This window comes from Pleuronectes platessa, chromosome 20, assembly GCF_947347685.1.
Source record: "Pleuronectes platessa chromosome 20, fPlePla1.1, whole genome shotgun sequence".
NCBI classification, from domain to species: Eukaryota; Metazoa; Chordata; class Actinopteri; order Pleuronectiformes; family Pleuronectidae; genus Pleuronectes; species Pleuronectes platessa.
In genome coordinates, this window is record NC_070645.1 from 20,443,347 (window position 1) to 20,468,837 (window position 25,491).

At 44.7% G+C, this 25,491-nt stretch overlaps 2 protein-coding genes across 33 annotated transcripts in view; both read left to right on the top strand.

The window, feature by feature from the left end:
- Positions 1 to 25,491, top strand: part of LOC128425788 (NACHT, LRR and PYD domains-containing protein 12) — a 99,892-nt gene that overhangs the window by 6,491 nt on the left and 67,910 nt on the right. For 6 of the 32 annotated variants that reach the window (XM_053412573.1, XM_053412578.1, XM_053412586.1 and 3 more), the window contains exons 1-3: positions 21,487 to 21,786; positions 24,011 to 24,145; positions 24,246 to 24,365. In XM_053412573.1, the coding sequence (XP_053268548.1) occupies positions 24,018 to 24,145; positions 24,246 to 24,365 (248 nt within the window). In that variant the 5' untranslated portion in view covers positions 21,487 to 21,786; positions 24,011 to 24,017. Of the gene's footprint in view, positions 1 to 21,480; positions 21,787 to 24,010; positions 24,146 to 24,245; positions 24,366 to 25,491 lie in introns of those variants that run through there. The other 26 variants (XM_053412587.1, XM_053412588.1, XM_053412607.1 and 23 more) reach the window with 18 other exon arrangements.
- On the top strand, positions 222 to 14,162 carry LOC128425794 (ribonuclease inhibitor-like). The gene is made up of 4 exons (XM_053412622.1): positions 222 to 389; positions 6,231 to 6,404; positions 6,785 to 6,958; positions 13,417 to 14,162. Exons 2-4 carry the CDS (start codon positions 6,235 to 6,237, stop codon positions 13,427 to 13,429), a joined length of 357 nt encoding a protein of 118 aa, XP_053268597.1. The 5' UTR covers positions 222 to 389; positions 6,231 to 6,234; the 3' UTR covers positions 13,430 to 14,162.

Genomic DNA, 25,491 nt, shown 5'->3' on the forward strand with positions numbered 1-25,491 from the left:
TGACCTTTGACCTTTGACCTCCTGAATCGAATGAGTTCCTCTGTTAGTCTAAATGAACGCTTGAACCAAATCTGAAAGGATTCTCTTGAGGAGTTTTTAACATGTTGTTCATGAGGCAAAGAGGGGATTTACCAGAGTGAGGGTCACATGATCACGTTTTGTATGAATGTTGTGTTTTCTGATTTTATTCTAACAGATATTTTCTTTAATTACAGACTCAGTTGGTGTGAACTCTCAGAGATTCACTGTGAAGTCGTGGCCTCAGCTCTGAAGTCAGACCCCTCACATCTTAGAGAACTGGATCTGAGTGGAAACAAGCTGCTGGACTCAGGAGTGAAGCTGCTGTGTTCTGGACTGGAGAGTCCAAACTGTCGACTGGAGACTCTGAGGTCCTTAAATCCTTCTTCACTTTTCAGACTTTCTTTCTTATTGGGTCATTATTTATTTAAATTGTCTCAGTTCTGCTCTGCTCACTGTCCCTCAGTCATCTGTCACTCACCCAGCCTGTCAGTCACGTCCACCTCATCAACTCCATTCACCTGCACTCACCTGCTCCTGATCACTAAGAAAGTGTCAGTAAATAACATGTGGACTGAGGCAGAGCACTCGTCCTCCTCAGGTTTTCAAAATAAGACACATTCTTATTGAAACACGTTGGACAGTTGATAAGTATAGAAACAAACAGGAAGTGACTGTCAGGAGCCATCCCTACTTTAAACAGTGTTTAATTACACAAACCTGCTCAGTGACCAACACACAGAGAAGAAGCTGATGAATGAAACAATGGTCCAACATGTCTGATCTGATATTTATCTTCAGGTCACAGACTGGACTGAGGTCAGCAGCAAGTTGAGAGTCTGTGTTGACATGATGACGATCCACAACAACAGGAGGACACATTCTAATATTCATATTTCTTTATCCAGGTTGAAGAGGTGCAGACTGTCAGAATTCAGATGTTCTTCTCTGGCTTCAGCTCTGAGGTCAAACCCCTCTCATCTGAGAGAACTGAATCTGAGTAACAACGACCTGCAGGACTCAGGAGTGAAGGAGCTGTGTGGTTTTCTACAGAGTCCAACCTGTCGACTGGAGATTCTGAGGTCAGTTCACTGACTGACTTTTGTAGATATCATATCTTTAAAACAGCATTTATACACAATTTGTCTCATTTAATTCTAATTTAACATAATTCCTCTTCATACATAACTCAAATCCATTATTAATTAATCTGTGACATTTTAAATATTCAGCTACTTGTTAAAACACTGAGTTTAGTTCTGGATTTCCTAAACTGATCTTCAGGACAGAGACCGGGTCCAAATAATCTATTTGTACTGAATCAGGACTCGTTTTTAGTCCAACATGTCTGATTTAATATTTATCTTCCATGTTATGAGTCTGTGCTGACATGAATATGTGTCTGTTATTTTCACACATGAACTCAGTTTAATTTACAGTTAAGTTTTATTCTTTATCCAGGTTGGAGGGCTGCAGACTTTCAGAGATCAGCTGTTCTTCTCTGGCTTCAGCTCTGAGGTCAAACCCCTCTCATCTGAGAGAACTGGATCTGAGAGGAAACAGGCTGAAGGACTCAGGAGTGGAGCTGTGTGGTTTTCTACAGAGTCCAACCTGTCGGCTGAAGACTCTGGGGTCAGACATCATGTTTTAATGTTATAGGTTCAGTGTGTCGGACTTAGTGAAATCTAGTGGTGAAGTGTCATGTTGCAGTTAAATATATAGTATGTAAATATAAAGTATTTCAATATAAATGTCTCATTCGAATGTAAACAACAACTGGTACAATTCACATGAAACTAGTGAAAACATCTCTAGGATTCTTTTCTCTTCAGTTTCTAACAATGGATCCTTTCACCTGAATCTTCCACACTGGAGCTTTAAGGTCAAAGGTCAGAACATGTGTTCCTAACAGTGAACACTGATACTGAGCTGAGAGATGTTTGTAGAATGAGCGCTGAGGACCGAGTCAGGCTCAATGTGACTGAAGTTTTACTGACAGAGAAACAATCCAATGCTGGACAATGTGTACATGTAATGTTTCTGTGGAAGCTAACCAGGACTTGTCCCGGTGGTCCTGTGGACTGACCACATGACAGCGTGATGCGTTGGTGTTGTGGGACTGGGCTCAGGGTCCAGAGTCCAAGTTGATTATATTTGATGTCTTTTATTTTTAGGACCATGTTCTTCAGCCCTGTTTCTTCCACTTTGGGTTCATTTCCAACATGAAACCCTTCCTCTGGTTTCAGGACTTACACGGGGTCGTCCATGACTTTATCATTTCACCTCTAGATCTCTGTCCCGCCCTGTACACACGTGTTCCTCAGGCTCCCTGCACCACTTTCAACTGGTCCAACTGCTGCTCAGATCATCGTCACTTCAAGAGAACATGATCATAGAACTGCTCGCCCTTTCACACATCAACTGTGGAACATGTTCTGACAAGTGGGTCGGACATTTTCTGGAGCTGAAGCAGCAGCAGGAGATTGTCCGGGTCCGACTCGTTCACAGCAACAGGAACATGTGGGAACATTCAGACGAGGGGCGGAGCCCAAACACATATCTCCATGATAACCATGGTTACGTTAAGTTATGTTAAGTGACAGGTTCAATGTGAAGGAGTTAGTGACGTCTCCAGGTGTCGTACATGTGAACGTAGTCCACTTGTTCACGTGTACGACTCCTGAACATGTCCAGCAAGATATTTAGAGACATCTAGTGGTGAAGTTACATATTACAAACAACTGAGCCCCGAGGACACGAGGACTTTAAAGCTGTTTTCAGTCATGAACTCTGTAAAATAGTGTCTGGAAATTTTTCTGGAGTTTGACTTTCACATATGAAGAACGGGTGGAGCAGCAGGAGGCGGAGCCTGTAGAGCAGCAGGAGGCCGGACATGACTATAAACTCTGCTGTGGAAAGATCAGTGTTGTTGTTTACAGCTCATCCACACCGGCGTCGGCCCTCATCACCAGAAGATCTGGAATCTTCTCGTGTTTCCAAGTTGACGTCTTCGTCTTCTACGTGTATGGCTCCTCTTCTTCATTCTGAGATATTTGTGTTCTTCCAGTTTCACGTCACGTGTTAGAAACCTCATCAACACGTCCACTCGCTCTCTGTGAATCCTCTGGACATTCACCTGCTCTATTCTCACATGGACTCACTCAGAAACTTTTTTAGGAGGCTGCAGGAAAAGTTCCAGAAATTGTCCAGAGCAACTTGTATCAGACTTCAGGTCTGAAAACAGAGACAGTGATGTTTAGTCAAAGTCCTTTATTTTCACACATGGACTCAGTTTAATTTACAGTTAAGTTTTATTCTTTATCCAGGTTGACGAAGTGCAGTCTGTCAAAGATCAGCTGTTCTTCTCTGGCTTCAGCTCTGAGGTCAAACCCCTCTCATCTGAGAGAACTGGATCTGAGCTCCAACAACCTGCAGGACTCAGCAGTGAAGGAGCTGTGTGGTTTTCTACAGAGTCCAACCTGTCGACTGGAGAATCTGAGGTCAGTTCACTGACTGACTTTGTAGATCTCATATCTATAAAACAGCATTTATACACAATTTATCATTTAATTATAATTTAACATAATTCCTCTTCATACATAACTTGAATCCATTCATAAATTAATCTGTGAGATTTTAAATATTCAGCTTCTTGTTAAAACACTGAGTTTAGTTCTGGATTTCCTAAACTGATCTGCAGGACAGAGACCGGGTCCAAATAATCTATTTGTACTGAATCAGGACTCGTTTTTATTCCAACATGTCTGATTTCATATTTATCTTCCATGTTATGAGTCTGTGCTGACATGAATATGTGTCTGTTATTTTCACACATTAACTCAGTTTAATTTACAGTTTAGTTTTATTCTTTATCCAGGTTGTGGAACTGCAGACTGTCAGAGATCAGCTGTTCTTCTCTGGCTTCAGCTCTGAGGTCAAACCCCTCTCATCTGAGAGAACTGGATCTGACTCTAAACAACCTGCAAGACAAAGGAGTGAAGAAGCTGTGTGGTTTTCTACAGAGTCCAACCTGTCAACTGGAGGCTCTGAGGTCAGACATCATGTTTTAATGTTAAAGGTTCAGTGTGTAGAATGTAGTGACATCTAGTGGTGAAGTTTCATGTTTTAGGTAAGTATAAAATGTTTAAATATAAAGTATGTTAATATAAAATATTTAAATATAATGTATTTAAATACACAGGGTCGTCCATGCCTTTATCTTTTCACCTCTAGATCTCTGTCCCGCCCTGTACACACGTGTTCCTCAGGCTCCCTGCACCACTTTCAACTGGTCCAACTGCTGCTCAGATCATCACCACTTCAAGAAAACATGATCATAGAACTGTTCACCCTTTCACACATCAACTGTGGAACATGTTCTGACAAGTGGGTTGGACGTTTTCTGGAGCTGAAGCAGCAGCAGGAGATTGTCCGGGTCCGACTCGTTCACATCAACAGGAACATGTGGGAACATTCAGACGAGGGGCGGAGCCAAAACACATATCTCCATGATAACCATGGATACGTTAAGTTTTGTTAAAGGGGACATATTATGCCCATTCACCACAGTTGATATGGTTCCTTGGGGTCTTAATGAAATGTCTCAACATATTTAGGTTAAAATACCACATGGATCAATTAAAACAGCACCTTTTTCCCCTGTCTAAAACACCAATTCTCAGATTGACCTGTTTTGAGTGCCTGTTCCTTTAAAAGCTAATGAGCCAACATCCGGGGGGGGGGGAGACACGGCGGAGACACCGTCACTAACTCGGCGGCAGGAGACACCGCGGCGGAGACCCCCGTGTCTCCTGCCGCGGTGTCTCCCCCGGTGTGTCCGCCAGGGTATCCGCCGTGTCTCCCCAAGGCCGGGGCTACGCCTGTCTGAGCGTCACTTTTTCCATCACTTATCCACCGTGCGGCAGAGACCCCCGGCTGCCTGCGACAGCCCCAGCCTCGCAGGCAGGCTTCGAGTGATGGAAAAACGACCCTCCTACATGCATAGCCCCGGGAGGAACCCAGGGCTTACCGGGGCGCACACCAACAGACTTTTGCCAATTCTGTCCGGGACATTGCCTTCAAATACGAATCCAATCCATTTCGTTCTTGTGTGTTCTGAGGCGGATCTGTGCAGCCTACCACGGCGCATCTTGAGTGCTTCATTTGCTTCATGCTGCTAGCTAGCTATTCCAGGTGTATCGGAGGTTTGCCAAAACGAAGTGAAGTGCTTTGGCAAATATCGTATCTATAATGAGTGTAGGGGGGGCGTGCCAAGGCCATGTAAGGGAGACTCCCATTTCGCTTGTGACAAGAGAAGCATACGGATGCTCATTCGCAGTCACTCAAGCATGACTGTTCTGACATAGAGTAACTATAATAAATCACGAGAGTTGTTTTTTTCCAGAGTTTTTGGGATGGTAGACATGCAAGATACCCAAATTAACGTGTAGAAGCACTACAAAAGTGACATTTTCATAATATGTCTCCTTTAAGTTACAGGTTCGCTGTGAAGGAGTTAGTGACGTCTCCAGGTGTCGTACATGTAAACGTAGTCCACTTGTTCACGTGTACGACTCCTGAACATGTCCAGCAAGATATTTAGAGACATCTAGTGGTGAAGTTAAATATTACAAACAACTGAACAAAAAGGACACGAGGACTTTCAAGCTGTTTTCAGTCATGAACTCTGGTCATTTTCTGGAGTTTGACTTTCACATTTGAAGAACGGGTGGAGCAGCAGGAGGCGGAGCCTGTAGAGCAGCAGGAGGCTGGACATGACGTATAAACTCTGCTGTGGGAAGATCAGTGTTGTTGTTTACAGCTCATCCACACCGTCATCGTCCCTCATCACCAAATGATCTGGAATCTCCTCGTGTTTCCAAGTTGACGTCTTCGTCTTCTATGTGTACGGCTCCTCTTCTTCATCCTGAGATATTTGAGTTCTTCCATTTTCATGTCCGTCACTTGTTAGAAACCTCATCAACACGTCCACTCGCTCTCTGTGAATCCTCTGGACATTCACCTGCTCTATTCTCACATGGACTCACTCAGAAACTTTATTAGGAGGCTGCAGGAAAAGTTCCAGAAATTGTCCAGAGCAACTTGTATCAGACTTCAGGTCTGAAAACAGAGACAGTGATGTTTAGTCAAAGTCCTTTATTTTCACACATGGACTCAGTTTAATTTACAGTTAAGTTTGATTCTTTATCCAGGTTGATGGGCTGCAGTCTGTCAGAGATCAGCTGTTCTTCTCTGGCTTCAGCTCTGAGGTCAAACCCCTCTCATCTGAGAGTACTGGATCTGAGTAACAACGACCTGCAGGACTCATCAGTGAAGGAGCTGTGTGGTTTTCTACAGAGTCCAACCTGTCGACTGGAGACTCTGGGGTCAGTTCAGTGATTGATTTTTGTAGATCTCATATCTATAAAACAGCATTTATACACAATTTATCTCATTTAATTCTAATTTAACATTATTCCTCTTCATACATAAATTGAATCCATTCATAAATTAATCTGTGACATTTTAAATATTCAGCTACTTGTTAAAACACTGAGTTTAGTTCTGGATTTCCTAAACTGATCTGCAGGACAGAGACCGGGTCCAAATAATCTATTTGTACTGAATCAGGACTCGTTTTTAGTCCAACATGTCTGATTTCATATTTATCTTCCATGTTATGAGTCTGTGCTCACATGAATATGTGTCTGTTATTTTCACACATGAACTCAGTTTAATTCAAAGTTAAGTTTTATTCTTTATCCAGGTTGAGGAGCTGCAGTCTGTCAGAGATCAGCTGTTCTTCTCTGGCTTCAGCTCTGAGGTCAAACCCCTCTCATCTGAGAGAACTGGATCTGACTCTAAACAACCTGCAGGACTCAGTAGTGAAGGAGCTGCTTGATCTAAAGCAGAGTCCAACCTGTCGACTGGAGACTCTGAGGTCAGTAGATGGTTGGAGTCAGTCCACGCTGCTTTCATCAGTATGTTACTAAACACAGTCAGTATCACAGATCCAGGGTCTGTGCTACCAAGCAGGATTTGTGGTCATCAGGTTAACTTCAGGTTTAGTTTTTTCAGTTCTACGAAGCTCGTCCACTTCTTAACCAGGTCAATCACCATGGTAACTTCTGATGACAGCTAACCTGCTCCAGGTTCAGTTGGAGATCAACCCGTATAGAAGCTCCGCCCACTGACCACAGTGACTCTACACTGTTGTGTGGTGCACACTCTCCTTAAAGGGACGGATAAGGGAAGTTTAAATCAACGTCTGGTTGGTTCAGTTGATCTCTAACTCACCCAGAACATCTCAATGTCTCCAGACTCATCCTGTCCCCAAAACACCAGATGACCTCAGCTTCCTGGAGACAGGTCCATGTGTGTGTCCTCAGAGACAGTGTGTGTCCTCAGAGACACTGAGACAGTGTGTGTGTTCTTCTCTTCCACTCATCTTGTTAGTAAACAACAGATTCAGATCTCGTGGCCTCGAGTTATTTGTCTCGTTCACACACGTTATTATGTCGTGGTCTAGTAATATATTTCTACCAAATGCTCTAAGGGGGCGCTGTAACTTACACATTGACACGATCCAGATGATCCCTCTCGATGAGGAAAACCTGAGTTAACTTAACGAGTTGATAACCAGCGTCATGTGACCACTTAGCCTGACTGTGTCTGTCAGGTTCAGTTGAGCTGATCTCAGAAAGATCTCCTGGACATGTTGAAGTGTCTTCGTAGTTCAGGCCTCAGTGTTTCCTCAGTGAAGCTGTGAGAGGACAATGAGGACAGACGTCAGGATTGGACAGAGACACAGAGAGACGACAGTCGGCCAATCAGACGAGCCACAAGCTGCTTGGGATCAAATCAAATCAAATCAAATCAAAGTTTATTGTCACATGCACCAATGACAGCGTCATCGGAGCAGTGAAATTCTTATGACATGGCAGGCAAACATCTACGCAGTAGGCGACTTTACAAAATGACAAAAAAAATAACATACTATGTAACATAACATATAACATAACATTGTAACATATGACATATAACACAGTCAAGTGAATATTAAATAAAGTAATATGAATATATGTATAACATATAACATAGTCAAATTAAAGTCAAAGTTAAATGAAGCAGCAGTTTACAGGGTGAAGGAGTGGGGAATATTAAATAAAATAATATGAATATATGTATAACATATAACATAGTCAAATAAATTCAAATGAAGCAACAGTTTTCAGGGTGAAGAAGTGGGGAATATTAAATAAGATAAGTATATGTGAAGTAAGTGTATTTGTATGATTCGGGAGCAGAATGTACATGGTGACTATTCAGAGGATAGAAAAAAAAAATGCTATCTAACATAACATATAACATCACATCGTAACATATAATGTAGTCAAGTATAGCAGTAGTTTACAGGGTGAATGGAATGTTAAATTAAATAATATGAACATGAATATATGTATAAATATAACATAGTCAAGTCAAAGTCAAATGAAGTAGCAGTTTACACGGTGAAGGACTAGGTAATATTAAATTAAATTAAATAATATGCATATAGGTATTACATAGGCAGATAAAAGTCCAATGAAGCAGCAGTTTACAGGGTGAAGAAGTGGGGAATATTGAATAAAATGAATATATGTGGAGTAAGTGTATTTGTATGAGTGTGGGAGCAGAATGTACATGGTGACTGTTAAGGGGGTCAATGTTGATTGTTCAGAAGCCTAATGGCCTGGGGGGGGTAGAAGCTGTTTGTGAGTCTGGTAGTCCGTGCTCGATGCTCCGGTAACGTCTGCCAGACGGCAGCAGGGTGAGAAGTCCACAGCCTGGATGGCTGTGGTCCTTGATGGCAGCCGGTGATGCTCCTTTGTCTTCACCAGCCTCTGCAGGGCCTTGTGATCAGCAGCGGAGCAGCTACCAGGCAGTAGTGCAGCTTGAGAGGATGCTCTCAATGGTGCACCTGTAGAAGTTTGTTAATGTTTTTGCAGCCATGCCAAACTTCTTGAGTCTCCTCAGGAAGTATAAACGCTTTTGTGAAGTTTTCACCACAGAGTCCGCTTGTTTGGACCAGGTCAGGTCATCTGTGATGAACACACCGAGGAACTTGAATTCGGAGACTCTCTCCACTACAGCTCCATCGATGTGTAACTGACCTTGACACCCCCCCCCCCCCCACCCCCCTCTGCAGCTTCCTGAAGTCCACGATCATCTCCTTGGTCTTGCAGACGTTGAGAGACAGGTTGTTCTCTTGGCACCATGTCTCCTCTGACCTCATCTCTGTAGGCGGTCTCGTCGTTGTTGGAGATGAGACCCAGGATGGTGGTGTCGTCTGCAAACTTCAGGATGATGTTTGAACCGTGTGTTGCCACAGTCCTGTGTGTACAGGGAGTACAGAAGGGGACTGAGCACGCAGCCCTGAGGGGCCCCGGTGCTCAGGGTCAGTGAGGAGGAGGTGTTGTTACCGATTCTCACCACCTGGGGTCTGCTCGTCAGGAAGTCCAAGATCCAGTTACACAGGGGGGTTTTAAGACCCAGGCTCCTGAGCTTGGGGACGAGCTTGGCAGAAACAATCGTGTTGAACGCGGAGCTGTAGTCCACGAACAGCAGCCTCACATATGTGTTGGCCTTTTCCAGGAGGGAGAGGGTGGTGTGTGTTGTCAGGGCGATGGCATCGTCCGTCGATCGGTTGGGGCGGTGTGCAAACTGGGAGGGGTCAAGGGGGTCAGGAAGGGTGGAGCAGATGTGGGTTTTGACCAGCCGCTCAAAGCACTTCATGATGGTGGAGGTCAGTGCTACAGGGCGGTAGTTGTTTAAGCAGGTGATCGATGGTTTCTTAGGTATGGGGATGATGGTGGCCTGCTTGAAGCAGGTGGGGACTCTTGACAGTTGTAGGGAGAGGTTGAATATGGAGGTGAAGACCTCCACTAGCTGGTCGGCGCACCCCCTGAGGACACGGCCTGGAACTCCATCGGGCCCAGATGACTTTCGAGGCTTCACTCTTTGAAGCTGTTGTGCAATAGTGCTTAAAAAGAGTTACCATAGAATGGTGTGCCTTTAGGCACTCAATAAATTTGGTTATCAAAATAAAATGTAAAACATTAATATTTAAAATATTAATATTAAATCATAACTTTAATTGGATAAAGTTCTCGCGGGGCACCACCCTTCATAGAAGGGAAAAGATAGCTTATTCATTGATTAAGATCAGTCTCATTTAGATCTCGTTCAATTAGAAATCTCAATATTTTACCATTAAAGATTATATAATGAACAATGAAGGTTTATGGAGTTCTTAACAGTGTAACAGTTGGCAAGATTCACTTATGCAATATTAATGACAGAACATTTGTGAAAGAAGAACATTTATTATGAACATAATAAAGTATAAAAACACAAATTACTAAACAATCAAACTAACTAACAAGGAGGTGTGTGAGTGTGTGTGTGTGTGTGAATGTAAATTAGCATGCTTTAAAAATGGTCCCTAAGATAAGAGCCCCCCCCCCCCTTCTTCTGAGGTTGCTTTATGGGGGTAGGTTTAATTAGGTGGAGACTATGCGTGTGTCTGTGGAGATGTTAATCAGATAATGCAAGAGTCAGAGAGACCTACAAAGGAGGCCTATGAAGGGCCTAACTAACAATTACTTTCAAATAACTTGTTGCCACAATATCACAACACATATCAAACTTATAAACACACACTGATCAAATAAACAGTCTTGCTTAGCGTAGTATAATTATTAAGCCCAGATTATGTTACCAGTCCGAGGGAAAGGGGAAAAGAAGTTGCAGTCCAGTTGCAGTTCTGTGACGTCTCCTGGGTTGGTGGTCGTAGAGTTCTGCATTCGCGATTCTGTCGAGCCGTGTGCTCAGATGCTGGTTGAAGTTTTCCTGCAGGACATCGCGTCGCTACGAGGAGTTTTGTAGAGCTTGAAGGGCGAGGAGATTTCCTTGAGAGGGGTGAGCTGGGAGCTGCACCTCTGACCTCCGGTTGTGGGTTGGATAGAGAAGGAAGCTGGATCAGCCAGGCCCCCCCCTTGGCGATGTAGGAGAAGAGAGGCTGGACAGCCTGCTGGCCTTCGAAGGATTGTAGAAAGAGGAAGATCTTGGGGAGACCTCTCCTTATATTGGCCCCGGTGACCTCACAGGTCTTGGACCAGAGTGACCAATAGGAGTTGACCCTGGTGGTTCTTGACACCTTTGTGTGACATTGCCCAGACCCCAGGACATGCAGCATCCTGTTACATCCTCTGGGAGACTGAGTTCCTTGACTTTCTAAGATCAATGGAACCTGTGGCATCTTGGGGGATTGAGTCCACTCCAGCACATGCGGCATGTTTGTTACAAGTTTGACTGAAAGGAGGCCTGTGGTTTGCACAAAAACCATGTCCCAACAAAGCTCTCGCCTCACGTCAGCCACGTTCAGGGACAGAGTGCAGTCATCGTCTCGGTCCTCAGCCAGTCTCGCAGATGGAAGGATGTTGGTTGCCTCAAACCGTGCGTAGAAGGTGTTGAGGTCATCAGGTAGGAGGCAGCATGCTGATCATCACTGCTATTTCTCCCTTTATAGCCAGTGATGTGTCGCAGGCCACCCCACAAGCGCCGGGGGTCAGAGCTGAGGTAGTTTGATTCCAGCTTGTCCCTGAAGTCTCTTTTACCATCTCTGATGGCCCCCCCGCAGGTCACATCTGGACTTCCTGAGCTTAGCACGGACATTGCCATTTACCCAGGGCTTTTGGTTTGGGAAAGTCCTGACACTGACCCCAGGGACAACATCATCTATGCACTTGGAAATATATGAAGAGACAGTATCTGTGTATTCGTTAATGTCCCCATCAGCTGCAACACAGAACATCTGCCAATCTGTTGTTTCAAAGCAGTCCTGGAGAGTGCTGATGGATTCAGCACTCCAGCGTTGAACTGCCCGAAAAACCGTTTTTTCCTGTTTTAGCCTTTGTCTGTAGGTTGGAACTAGCATAATGGAAGCGTGATCCGACTTCCCGAAAGCGGGGCGGGGGAGGGGTTTGTAGCTGTTCCGAATTTGCGAGTAACAATGGTCAAGGGTCTGATCACCCCGAGTGGGTAAGTTAATATGTTGATGATATTTAGGCAGAACTTTCCTCATATTAGCCCTATTAAAGTCACCAACAACAATAGAGACTGCCTCAGGGTGAGCATCCTCAAGTCCATTATTAACTCCGTACAGATCGTCTAACGCGCACGTTTTATCTGCCTGCGGTGGAATGTAAACAGCTGTGATTATAACGGAGCTGAATTCACGGGGAAGGTAAAAAGGGCGCACTTTTATCGTTAGCAGCTCCAGGTCTGGTGAACAGCGTGCTGAGTTCAACATAAAGCACACCCCTCCACCTCTGATCTTACCTGACTCGGAGGTCCTGTCCTGCCGGTAGATGGAAAAACCGGCCGGAGTAACGGCGGAGTCAGGCACCATGGGATCCAGCCAGGTCTCCGTGAACGCCAACACACAGCAGTTCGCGATGTCCCGCTGGAAGTTAATCCGTGCGTGCAGCTCATCCATTTTATTGTCCAGGGATTGAACATTCGCGAGTAGAATGCTCGGCTAGGATACCGGCGCGCTTCCCTCGCTTCTTTCTCCTCCGTCGGCGTATTGGTAAACAGACCGGCGGCAGGACAAAGGAGCCGCAGCAAGCACTCCGCTAAGTTGAGAAAAACTCCGTATTTAGCAACGAACGTATTTCCAAAAGTGCCAGTCGATCATACTGTATGAGCGACAGTGCAGTGTGTACAAAAAAACAAACAAGAAAACACGTAATATAAATAAAACTGCGTAGTGCTTGCGGAGCCATTGTCAGTGCAGTTGACGTGAAGAGGACAGTTGTTGTTGTTTTCATGTGAACAGGAAGTGAAGCTGGACCACAGCTGACAGCCTCACACGAGGGACAGAGACAGTGTCGTCTTCATCTGATCTGAGACAGTTTGTCCTCTCTCTTCATCAGTGAAGAACTGATCAGGTGGATCTTTGTCACAGCTCTGAGATCAGTGGGACTGAAGCCTCTCCTCATCACATGGTAACCAGGAGCTCTTTATACAGAGCAGAACCTCTGCTGAGGTCCATCTGTCTCCTCTGGTCCCAGTTTGTCAGAAGCAGATGTTCATCAACACACAGTGAAACATGGCTTCACCTGTAACAGCAGTAAATTCACCTCTCAGGTGTCCACTCTGCACTTTGACATGCAGAGGACACACACTGAGCTCTTAGCGTGTTCATTCCAACACGTGAACATGAAGCAGAGAGGAAGCTGCTCCACCTCTGAACAGGACTGATCCCTGCTGCTCTTTCTACTGGATGAGCTGCATCACTGACTCACAGCTGATGAAGTGAGTCTCTGTGACACTGATGTCTTCTTCTCTCAACAGCTGGAAGGAGTGATCTTAGTGGAGCTGAGTGTGAAGAGGACAGTGTGTGTGGACGGAGGCTGAGCTGTGTCCTGAGGATCCAGAGGCTGAAGCAGCAGCAGCTTGTGTGTAGAGCGGCTCTGACTGGGCCTTGTTGCTGGGAGGCAGAGTGGAGACAGAGCTCCAGAGGAATCAGAGGAGCTGGTTGTAATATGTAACTTCACCACTAGATGGTCCTCCACACCGATTGTTTTTATACACAAGCAGAATATATAACTCCTCTATAAAGAGTCACATATATGTGTTTAAGTTTCCTTTATTCTGTTCCACCTTTGTCCCTCAGTCTGTTTCCATGTGTGTAGAACCACATTCTGTTTTTTTTTGATCTTAAAGTTCCTGGATTCACGTCACAAATTGATTTAGTTCAACACAAAGTTCAACACAATCAAATCACTTTGAGTTTAAAATCAGAGTTTTGTCTTTGACACAAAAGATCAAAACTCTGGATTTAAAAATGGGACGTTTTCATTTCTGCATCAGGTGCAGAGCGGTGGTGTCTTTTCTACTTTTGACCCACAGGTGGCGGTGCAGTATAACAGCAGCACATCCCAGTCAAAGCCTTTATATTCAGTCTATGAATCAAACACATGGATCATTTCCTCTGTGACAAACCAGATGTAACGAGAAGAAAAACATCTCAGAGAGAAAAGTTCTGTTTCTACTTGTCTCTGCTTTAATACTCAATAAACATCCTTCCACCGACTTCACTGGAATCATGACTCAGCTTTTCTTTCCTCTTCAAACAAACTGGTGGAAACATCTCGTCCTTGGTGCAGGTAAAAGAACAAAATCACCAGTTTGACATAATGGAAACAAGCAGAAGAAAAGTGAATGAGACATTTACAGTATGAAGAAGAGTCGATGAAGAGCAGAGCATCTTTAAGTCTCTGAGGAAACTGTTTCATAAACATTTTACCATATTTAATAGAAAACTGACCCGAGGACGTTTTATACAAACGTAGATGAAGATTCTTGTTGTACGTTCTCGACCACCACCTCAGAACAACCACCAGGGGGAGACTGCAGCAGGCCTCTGGGAACAGCTGCATGCTGGGAAATAATTGATGATGGGAGGTTCCCAGCAGAGACAAGGGACACAAAGTGTCTGAGAGATGATGTCCTGAAGACAGTGGACATGTTGGGCCTGTTGTGTTGAACAGTTTGTGTTATTTTGTGGAGACACTTGTCTCAACATGATGATGTCACTTCCTGTTCAAGCCCGTCTCAGTTCTTTGTGACTTCAGGATCAGAAATGCTTGACAGAGTCAGTTCCTGACAGGCTCCAGTTCTCACTGTGTGGAGAGGTCATCATGTGACTTTGTGATGATCCTCAACACACGTGTGTCAGTGTAACATGTGACTGTGACGCCATGTTCATGAACACGCTGCTCTAACATCTGTCCAGCAGATGTTGAAGCTCTGAGGTCCACTTCCTCTGCAGCAGAGTGAGACCATCATCTCTTCATGGAGCTGTGCACCAGGCTGGTGTCACGTGACCAAACACAAAGTGTGAAAAACACGTCATCAAAGGATCTGAATTATGAGAAATACTTTGTACTGATGGAGAAGAGATTGAGCTCGTGATGAAACTCTACATCTGATCCATACATTTATTATTTATTATTCATCAGTTGATTTCATTCATCCACCAAACAAACTATTTACATTCAAACACAAGAAGAAGAATCTGATCTGCAGCTGTTTCACAAGATGTTCATTAACTACCAGGTTTAACCTCTCTCTCTCTCTCTCTCTCTCTCTCTCTCTCCTCCCCCCCCCCCCCCCCCCCCCCCCCCCTCTCTCTCTCTCTCTCCCTGATGGGTGGATCGAGCAGGGGGGGCCGGTGGGAGTCCGGAGGGTCAGACCGAGCCACCGACGCACCGGGACGCGGCTCAACTCTCCGCTGTGACGAGCAAACTTCTCCGTTTCCCCGGAAAGACGCAGAAGAGTCGGAGCAACAGCTGGAGCAGAGACTTTTATTGTGAAGGCGCGTGGTTCTGTGAGTTCTCTCAGCTGAGCCGCTGACGGGCTGAAGAGGCTCCTCGGACCCGGAGCTGTTCCGGAGCGAAGCGGGACCGAGAGGAGGAAGAAGCGGCTGAAGTTCAGGAGATGCTGGAGGAAGCAGCCCGGTGCGCACCGCTCCCTCCCCGGCTGCGCTGAGGCGCCACAGTCCGCTCCTCCTCATTTCCTCCTCATCTCCTCCTCAGCTGCTCCTCAGCTCCTCCTCAGCTCCTCCAGCTCTTCCTCAGCTCCTCCTCAGCTGCTCCTCAGCTCCTCCTCAGCTCCTCCTCAGCTGCTCCTCAGCTGCTCCTCAGCTCCTCCTCAGCTCCTCCTCAGCTCCTCCTCAGCTGCTCCTCAGCTCCTCCTCAGCTCCTCCTCAGCTCCTCCAGCTCCTCCTCAGCTCCTCCTCAGCTCCTCCAGCTCCAGCATCACTCTGCTCGGATTAACACCCGCACGCTCCCGCGCCTCTCTCCTCCAGGACGCACCTGACTCCAGCCTCTGGTCCTGCGGAGCTTCGTTCTCGTGGATCGGCCGCTGCGCGCCTGCTCCCCGGGGGGGATGTGGCGGCAGTGAGCGGGACGCGGCGGGGCGGTGACGCTGTGACGGACCCGCAGCTTTTCACGCAGGAGTTTCACATGTGAGTCCCGCAACTGCTGCTTGTTGTTGGTTGAAATGATCCTGTTGTTGACCTCTGACCTTTGAGAGCCGCATGTTGAAGCAGAATCCTCTCATCACATGTTGGGATGGATCGAACGTCTTCAAACCAAAAGTCAATGCGTCATTTGCTTTAAATCAGCGCCACGTGTCCAAATCCACATTCCTACAGTTTCCTTCAGATGCTGTCATGTCCACTTTCTACTGAGGATTGTGATTCTTATTGTTTTTATGATTTGGTGACGCAGACTCGCTTTAAACTTCTCACCCTCCTCTTCGCTCTTCATCCTGTGTTTTGAGCCGCTCTCTGCCTCCAGAGACTGTTCCTCTGTTCCTATGCGACCCCCCCCCCCCACACACACACACACACACACCGCTCCTTATCGAGCCGAGCCACCACCTCCCATGAATGAACCGGGTCTGTTTATGTGTTGACATCCTTATGAACAACAACAACAATAACACTGATTTTAATATTTTAGTTGGAACCTTAGTCGTGAATTGAAATAACTTTATCTCTGGAATATTCTGATGGTTTCACAATGTCCCTTTAATAATCCATCAGAGAAAGATGGATACATGGAAGATGGATAGAGAGATAGACAGAGAGAGAGAGAGATAAACAACAATTTAAAAACATAGAAAGTCACAAAACCCAACAATAGAACCCGGGGAAATGTGTCCTGACTGAATTTTACACTGTTACTGTCGGACAAATAAATAAATAGAATATTAATGAAACGGAATTTGTGCTAATTCTTCTTCTGGCACTTTAATGTGAATAAATAGGACAAGTATTTTTCTTCTAGAGAAATATGATTAATCTATAAGGATCATAACCCACAGCACATCGTGTTCACCTCATGTCGTGTGACATAACAGGGCGCCTTTTTATTTTATCTCCTATAAAATAATATTCTTGTAGTGTTTCTAGTGATTTGTGTGTCTGGGGGGGTCTCTATGTGTATGTGTATGTGTGTGTGTGTGTGTGTGTGTTTGTGTGTGTGTGTTGTTCTCAAAATGCTTGGTGTGGTGCATCATGTGAACGTGAGGGTTCAGATGATTTATGGAGGATCAGATGTGAGGACGTTGTCCAGAAGGACGGACGGGAGACGTCAGTCCGTCCTGCAGTCGCTCGATGACCTTTGACCTTCACACTTCAAACCTCACGATGAGGAACTTGTGTCATTTTCTCACTAAAGGGAATTTTTTTTCTAGCTTCTAATGTTAAACATTTGTCGTTTAAATAAAAAGTTTGAATCTCCATTAATGATAAACAGCAGCTGCCTCTCAACCACTTTCTCTCTGCTGACGTGTCCTTGAGCAAGCCTCCTGAGGTCACGACCTCTGACCCTCCCTCAGTGACCAGGATGTCTCAGTTAAGGGTCTCAGTGATTATTTGTAGAAGGTTGCATGAACTCCAGTCTGGGTCAGAGGCTGTGAGGGGGGGGGTTGTTGGACTCAGGACGCTGGGACACGATGCTGCGTTCACGTCACGTCATGTAAACTGTAATTACCAGCAGACGGGGGGGGGGGGGGGTTACATCAGCCTCTGACTTGTAATTAGAGGATCTCTGACAGTGGTGATATCTCCCTCGCTGTGGAAACAACACGTCAACAAGCTGCTGCAGAATCCAGCTCATCCTCTCGGAGCTGAATTCACCTCCAGTGCTGAACAAACACCGAAGATGATTCAGACTTTGAACCTGAAGTGAACACAGAGTTAGAACTGGAGGAATAATGTCTGAGCATAATGAAGTGATAAGGAAAGAGAGGAGAAAGATCTGGAAAACATCAGATCTGCTATCGTCTTCAAAATAAGACTCAGTGAACTGAAAAGCTCTAAAAAGATCTGAACCCACTTTATGATTCTGTTTCTGATGGATGAGTGATCGTGTTTCTTTCCTCTTTGTGAGGAAATGAAAACTTAAATTGACTTAAATTAAAGAAACAAAAGTTTATTACAAGGCTGAAGTGGACTGAGTCGTCCCACTGAACTGAAACCTAACTGGATATTACCCATGATCCTCTGCTTCCTAATCCAGAAGAGCTGCTGCTGTAACAAATCCACCAAACTCTGTTTAGAATGAAAACAAATCAGGATCAAAGCTTCCTGCTGAATCTTGGAGATGAACTCTGTTTCTTCAGTAACTTCTGAGTCTTTGGAACTGATCCACGGTCAGCTTCACTCTTCAGCTGCAGCTGGTGGAGACAGTTTGAGATTCATCATTCAAACTGTTCCAGAGCTGCACAGAACTCCAGATGATCTCCTGACATCATCTAGAGCGGCTGTCGGCCCCAAGGAACCAACACACACCACAGAGGCCTGTTACATAGAGCACCTAGAGAAGATGTGAGGACGTGCACGTGAACTTCTGTGTGTGTGTGTGTGTGTGTATGTGTGTGTGGGCTTGTGTCAAAGACCTCGGCTGTGACTGTTTGTGTCTCTGTAAAGGACGAGTGTGTGTCGTTCAGCAGCAACACAACCCTCCCTGGGGATTGTCATCATTTTCCTGGAGCGATGGTTCGGTTGTTCACTTTGTGTGATCTGCTCGGTGGTTTGAGCGCGTCACTGGTGGGTGTGGTCACAGGTGGGTGTGGTCACAGGTGCGATCCATGGGGTCAACACTTCGGCCACGCAACAGGTGTCCCGGCGCTGGGCTGCCCTCCTTGCATGCTGTACATCTGTGTGTTTGTGTGTGTGTGTGTGTGGCGTTGTGAGCCAAGAGCCAGCACTGGTGAGTAGCTGATACCGAGTGTGTGTCTGTATGGTTCTCAGTGTGTGTACAGCTGAAAGGCCCTGCACAGTTGTGTGCTGCAAGAGCTTTTCAAAAGAACCGAGATTCATCATCTGAGTCTGTGAAGAACCAGGGTTTGAATTCCACTCCTGATCTCCAGAGTTCCTGCTGCGGAGGGAGAAGGTCCTGGTTCTCTGAGCTGGAGAGAAGAACTCTGCTCCGGTTCCAGACCCTTTAAGAACCTGCACGGCTTCTCTCCTTCAGGAGGTTTTATATTAATGAACACAGGTGCAGGAACTGAGCCGTACTGATAAAGATCTGATGCTGGACCCAGAACCTGAAGTGAAGAGACGTTTTGAAGGAGAGGACTTTGTTGAATAGAAACTTAACTTCCTTATCGTTTCTGTAAATATGTTAGAAAAAGAGAAATGAAACTGAGGAAATATCAGGGCCAGCTGTTCAGTGGCCTGGTTCGGCCTGGTTCCACCTGGCCCGGCCCGGCTCACCTCCTGATCACGTGACTCAGCGGTGTCCTCTCCTGCTGGATCTCAGTAATCCTCTCTCTGAAGCACGGAGCCCAGAGCACTGACACTTATTATTCCTCCGTTAGAGCAGCTCCATCCACAGTGTGACTGCCCAGGGGTCTCATTTATATAAGAGTGCGTAGGATTCTTACTAAAAGTGTGCGTACGCACACCTGAACTCCAAATCCGCCCTTCACACGCCCACTTTCAACTGTAAATGGTCAACGCAAAGCACGGCATGAATATTAAATTATGCTCCTGGCCAATGGGTTTCCATCGTGAGTCCTGACGGAGTCACAGCATCAAGCGATGAGAAGAGCGACTGCATGGGACAGCAGTGATGTCACTAATAAAGAAAACACACTGACACTCTGCTGCTGCTGTGGATAACACAATGTGTGGATAACACAATGTGTGGATAACACAATGTGTGAGATCAGAAATCACTGAACCCTCTCTTCCTCCTCGTCCTTCATTCACATACACACATCACACAGAACCCCGCACCTCTGTCACGGCAGTATTTATTTATTTAGAGCATCGGACTGATTCCCTCACATCAGTGGATCCTTGCCTCCACTCTGGGATGTTATCTGAAAAGTCTCCTCATGTCTTGTAAGCAGGCACGTGCACAAATAGACCCCTAGTGGTGCTCAAGCACTGGCCCTTTTGCCCTGGATGAGAAAAGTGCCCCTTCTGCTGGAGCCCAATCTTTTCTTCATTCATCAATATTTAAGAATAAAAATTACTCTCTCTGTCATCAATTCCTCCCAAATGTGTTTTGATATCTGACGGGGGATTTATTTGAGTTCTTGTGAGAATTTCGCCCAGACAATGCTCCGCCCCCCTCCCTCCTCCTCCTCCTCCTCCTCCTCCTCCTCCTCCTCCTCCTCATGCAGCTGAGCGCCAAACGGCAAACGGCTGCAGACACTTCTTCTCTGACCCGCAGCATCAGACAAACAGGTAAGGACGTTGTCTGGTGATAAATTAACCACAACATTAGTGTCGCTTAAAATATTACGTTTCAACTTGTCCAGCTGTTTACTGACGTTTGTCATGTTAAATGAAGAGAGAGAGCGAGAGAGATAAAGGCAGACAGAGAGACAGACAGAGAATTTAAAGGCAGTTTTTGATTATTGAAATAATAATCATACTAAAACAGATGAGGGGGAATCAGTAACCCTACCTGGGCCAGAGGAGCCCATCACATCACTAACCCTAACATATTATTTGGTTATTCAATATGGCCTTGTTTTGTCTGTTTTTGCCTGTTTTCTTTTATTCATTCAATTTTATAATTTGAGTTAGTTTGTAAACAAAAATAAATATATCAGTTGAAAATATCCTACTGTGTTTTATTTTTATTTATTATTATTATTTGTAATTTCATAAATAATTTTGGGTGATGGGTGCCCTTTTTTGGGGGTTTGAGCACCTGCCCCCCAAAATGTCTGTGCACGTGCCTGTAGTACGATGAAAACCATGAGGCCCACTCAGTAGATCAGACATCAATTCCTCTTTGTCTTTTTAGACTAAACGCTTCCTATTTTAGAACATAGGACAAGTGACGTTCTGCATAGAGCCAGTTGATGTTATCGACAATCTAGACCTATACCAGCAGAACTAAGAGCAGGTCTGAGACCAGCCTGGACCAGCTCTAACTATAAGCTTTATCAAAAAGGAAGGTTTTGAGTCTACTCTTAAACGAACAGATGGTGTCTGCCTCCCGAACTGAAAGTGAGAGATGATTCCACAGGAGAGGAGCTTGATGGCTGAAAGCTCTGGCTCCTCCTCTACTTTTAGAGACTTTAGGGACGACAAGTAGGCCTGAATTCTGGGAGTGGAGTGCTCTAGTGGGTTTATGAGGTACTAACAGCTCTTTAAGGTGTAATTGAGCCATATTATTAAGGGCCTTGAAGGTGAGGAGGAGAATTTTGAATTCTATTCTAGATTTAACCGGAAGCCAGTGTAGCGATGCTAATACTGGAGAAATTAACACTGAGTTCATATGTTACAATCTCCTGAGTGTGTTTGTGTGTGTGTGTGTGTGTGTGTGTGTGTGTGTGTGTGTCCTTGCTTGGTATCTTTGGGTGTGTTTCTTGAACAGACTGGTTTGTCCTGATTCCTGTGACCTCAGTGTTTTTCCTCTCAGACTAAAGATGAGTGGTTATGAGGAGAAAGAGGAGGACAGATAGGAAAGATACATAGATATATATAAGTCCGGTGTGTTTCCACCTCTGACCTGTTCTCACTTTACACTTTATCAATAAACACTGAGTTATTAGGACACTTTGATCGAGTTGATCGATCTCCAGTACCTGCAGAGAGGGGGAGGAGCCTCCAGTGAAAGTGAAAGTGTTCAGACTGGTTCTAACTTCAAGCAGCAGACGGAGGAGACGTGAAGTCTGAGGCTGGTGAGTGTTCAGCTACATTTATATTATCCATTCATGTTATTTTATTGTCACAGACTCTGGGTCAGTTTTCTACTTGTGGACTTTAGAGAGAAGAAGATTCAGGATGAACTTCTGTCAGTCAATCAACAGTTTGACTTAACGCTGTGATTGGCTGAGTCCAACACATTAAACCTACAACTGTCTCAGGTTAACGTGACAACAGGGACACAGTGTAGGAGCGTTTGTTCTATTTGAAGAAACACTGAGTTTACTACCTGACTTCATTGTGTGAGTTTGAGCTCAATGTGTTTTTCACTGGATCCCAGAGACAGATGTGAACAGCAGGTCTGGATCAAAGAGCCTTCAAAGGACTAATTAACAGAGTTAACTCACAGCTTCACTTTTTATCTTCATCTGTTCATCAAGTGTTTAATAACACAACTTGTTTTCACAATCATACGTTACAGTCACCTGTGTGTGTGTGTGTGTGTGTCCTGGTAATTCTGGGTGTGTTTCTTGAACAGACTGGTTTGTCCTGATTCCTTTGCAGGGTTCCCACGGTACCTGGAAACCATGGAAAACATGGAATTTATTTTTTCATTTTCCAGGTTACATGGAAATTAAAACAGTTATCCTGGAAAATTGTATTGGATGATGTGTAAAATAGTAATAAAATGAAACTATTGAGCACAGAATTAAGATAAGTTTATAAAAACCCTTTACATGTGAACAGCTCTTACTGTAGATAGAAATGGATGATCCCATGTTGTAGAACATGCTCTTGGCATCCTATCTGGTGTATTGGATGTTGGAATTTGGTGAGGCAACCTGGTGATATGGACTTTAAAAGTATAGTTTTGGATTGGTGGACTTCGGGAATAATAACCGAGAAACATTACTCGCGATCTCAATAGAAGGGTCAAATACATGCATTTCCAAGCCAACACAGGAGCCTTGACATCTACAGTGAAACTTCTTATGCAAGTTTATCCACAAATGTAAGAAGCTGTGTTTCAACTGTGTGATAAACCTGGGTTTATCAACGTTAGTTAGTAACCTGTGCAATCTTGCTAGCTCGCAAGCTGCAACTTGCTAGCTTCAGCTTACACTAGAATTGTTGACGTAATTTTTACCTTGCTTTTAAAATACTAGAACTATGTTCGATCCCCATATGTATTTCACTCACTGACTTTTCCTAAAACCGCGTTATTCACCACATTTAGGGGAGTTTGTTTTGAATTTGGATTCATTAATGATGGTTAGCAAGCACATGCAGTGCAATCTTGCTAGCCAACATTCAGCTTGCTAACTAACTAGCTAGTGTTGGCTAGCTTGCGTTGCTAGCTAACTACCAATACATTTTCACATTAGGCTGTGACATTACTTCTATACTAGTTGACATGACCAGTCTAGTCTTGATAAATTTTGTAACATTCATTATATCTACTTTTAGCTATTTTGTGATTTTTCGTTTTTTTCTTTAAAAAAATGATACTACTAAATAGGAACATTTGGGGTGAGACATTTTTGAGGTTGCTGTACTGAGGAACCACAGGGGAACCAGCCTTATGTTTTTCCTTTTAGGTTCATTAGTTTGATTTACAAAAGCTTTTACAGAGTAAGAGTAGGCCTATTACCTCTTCTACGTAAAACTCATAATCTCAAATGTGTGATGCATTACAGGAGTGAGTGACAATGACACGCTGTAGATTCAGGATGAGGAAGAGAAGAGGGGAGAAGATGAAAGAGGAGAAGAAGAGAGGAGGATACAAGAGTAGAGGATGACAGAGGAAAAGGGAGAAGAGTGGAGAGGAGTTGAGAAGAGTAGGAAGAGAAGACAGGAGCGGACACGAGAGGGGAGGTGTGGAGAGAAGAGGACAGGATGAGATAGGAGAGGAGTGGAAGAGAGAAAATATATCATCCCATTGCTCATGTGTCTCAAAGTTCCCGTTCAATAAATTGTTGTTCATCTACAGATTGTTGCATTATTTCATGCATTGATATATCAATAAGACATAATCTCTAAGCATTTACAATGTAGACTTGACTGGCACATCTTTTAAATCAAGTTAGTAGTCAGGTGTCCTAGGGGGTTGTGTTTGTGAGGGGAGGGGGGTGCGGAAAGCTTCGGGGCCTATAGATCATTACTTAATATGGTACCTGGAAAATCAGGAGGTAGCATGGAATTTTTTTTCAAGGCAAGCGTGGGAACCCTGCTTTGAGCCCACAGTGTTTTTCCTCTCAGACTGAAGATGAGTGGTTATGAGGAGGAAGAGGACAGAGCAGAGTCTCCAGGGTCCAGCTGTCTGTCTCTGAAGAGTGACTGGTCCATGAGACATCCTCTAAACTTCAGTAATGAACCTGGACCCTCACACACAAAGTAAGAGACCTGCTACAAACATGTGAAGCTCCAAACTGAATCCTCAGAGAATGAACCAGTGAATGATGTGTTCTGAATAAAAACATGTTTGTGTTTGCAGAGGTGAGGACCACAGACTGAGAGCAGAGTCTCCAGGGTCCAGCTGTCTGTCTCTGAAGAGTGACTGGTCCAAAGGAAATCCTCTGAACTTCAGTAAAGAACCTGGACCCTCACACACAGAGTAAGAGACCTGCTACAAACATGTGAACCTGCAAACTGTCCACTTTCTCTCAGTGTTTATTTGGTGGAGGTCACTGCTTGTAGCTCTAAATATGTTTTTCATGTTGGTGTGTTGATGCTGACCACTGAGGTCACTTTGTTCTCGTAACATTATCTTAGAAGAAACCACATTAATTGTGGACAAAGGGGGACGGAGTAGCTGCAGGGCCCCAGCTGATCCAACAGAGGATCTTCAGTGACACAGGTGGAAGAATAGAAGATCTCAGGAGTCTGAGGCAACATCAACATTACTGAGTTTTAGTTTTAAACACAGTAATGTTAATATATTTCCACCTCACACATAAAGTAACAGACCACAAACCTTCAACCTCCAAACTGCTCTCTGTTTATTTAGTTGAGGTCACTGCTTGTAACAGGAGATGGGCTCTTAAACCAGGTGAAGAAGATTCTCTCATTAGAAACCAGGGTCACACTCATCTTACTCTGTGGAGGTTAGCAATGTAAATGAGGTGGAGTCATTCTGCATCGAGGTCTGACAGAAGCAAGTTGCACCATCCACTCATCTAAAGAAACTCTGTGAATCCCAGTGACCATAATAACTTCTCCCAGGTTTCTCTTTGAGGATCTTTAACGGACTCCAGTGTGTTTGTGGCTCAGCTCATTAGAATCTGCTCTGTTGAAGCTTCATGACATCATCCTTCTCTCTGTGGCCTCTGGGTCTGGTGCTGGTTTAGTTCTGCTGGACGTCACCACAGCGTTCCACACAGTCAGACATGTTTGTAAAACACCTGGAGGTGGAAGTTGGTCTTCATCGTCCAGTGTTGAAACGTTTCACTTCCTTAACGAGAGACTGAACCTTCTTTCATCCTCTGCTCCATCGATTGTTGTGACCATCAAGGTTCAATTCATGAATCACTTTTATTTTCACTGTTCCTGAGACTTCTCTGCTCGATCCATCAAAAGTACAATCGTCTTTCTAACTTTAATGCAGACGATAGTTTTATCCTCCAGTTCCACCTGACGGCTGCAGCTTGCCCCAATACATTTTATTAACTGTCTTTATGATATCAAACCCTGGAGCTTTGTACAAGTCAATGAAAACAAAGTTCATTATATTTGACCCTCAA

What these genes read in the sequence shown, in the direction of transcription:
- LOC128425794 (XM_053412622.1), top strand. Translation starts at nt 6,235, where the DNA reads ATGGGCTGCAGTCTGTCAGAGATCAGCTGTTCTTCTCTGGCTTCAGCT. An exon ending in TGTCGACTGGAGACTCTGGG is followed by an intron (nt 6,405 to 6,784) that starts GTCAGTTCAGTG and finishes TTCTTTATCCAG; the next exon opens with GTTGAGGAGCTGCAGTCTGT.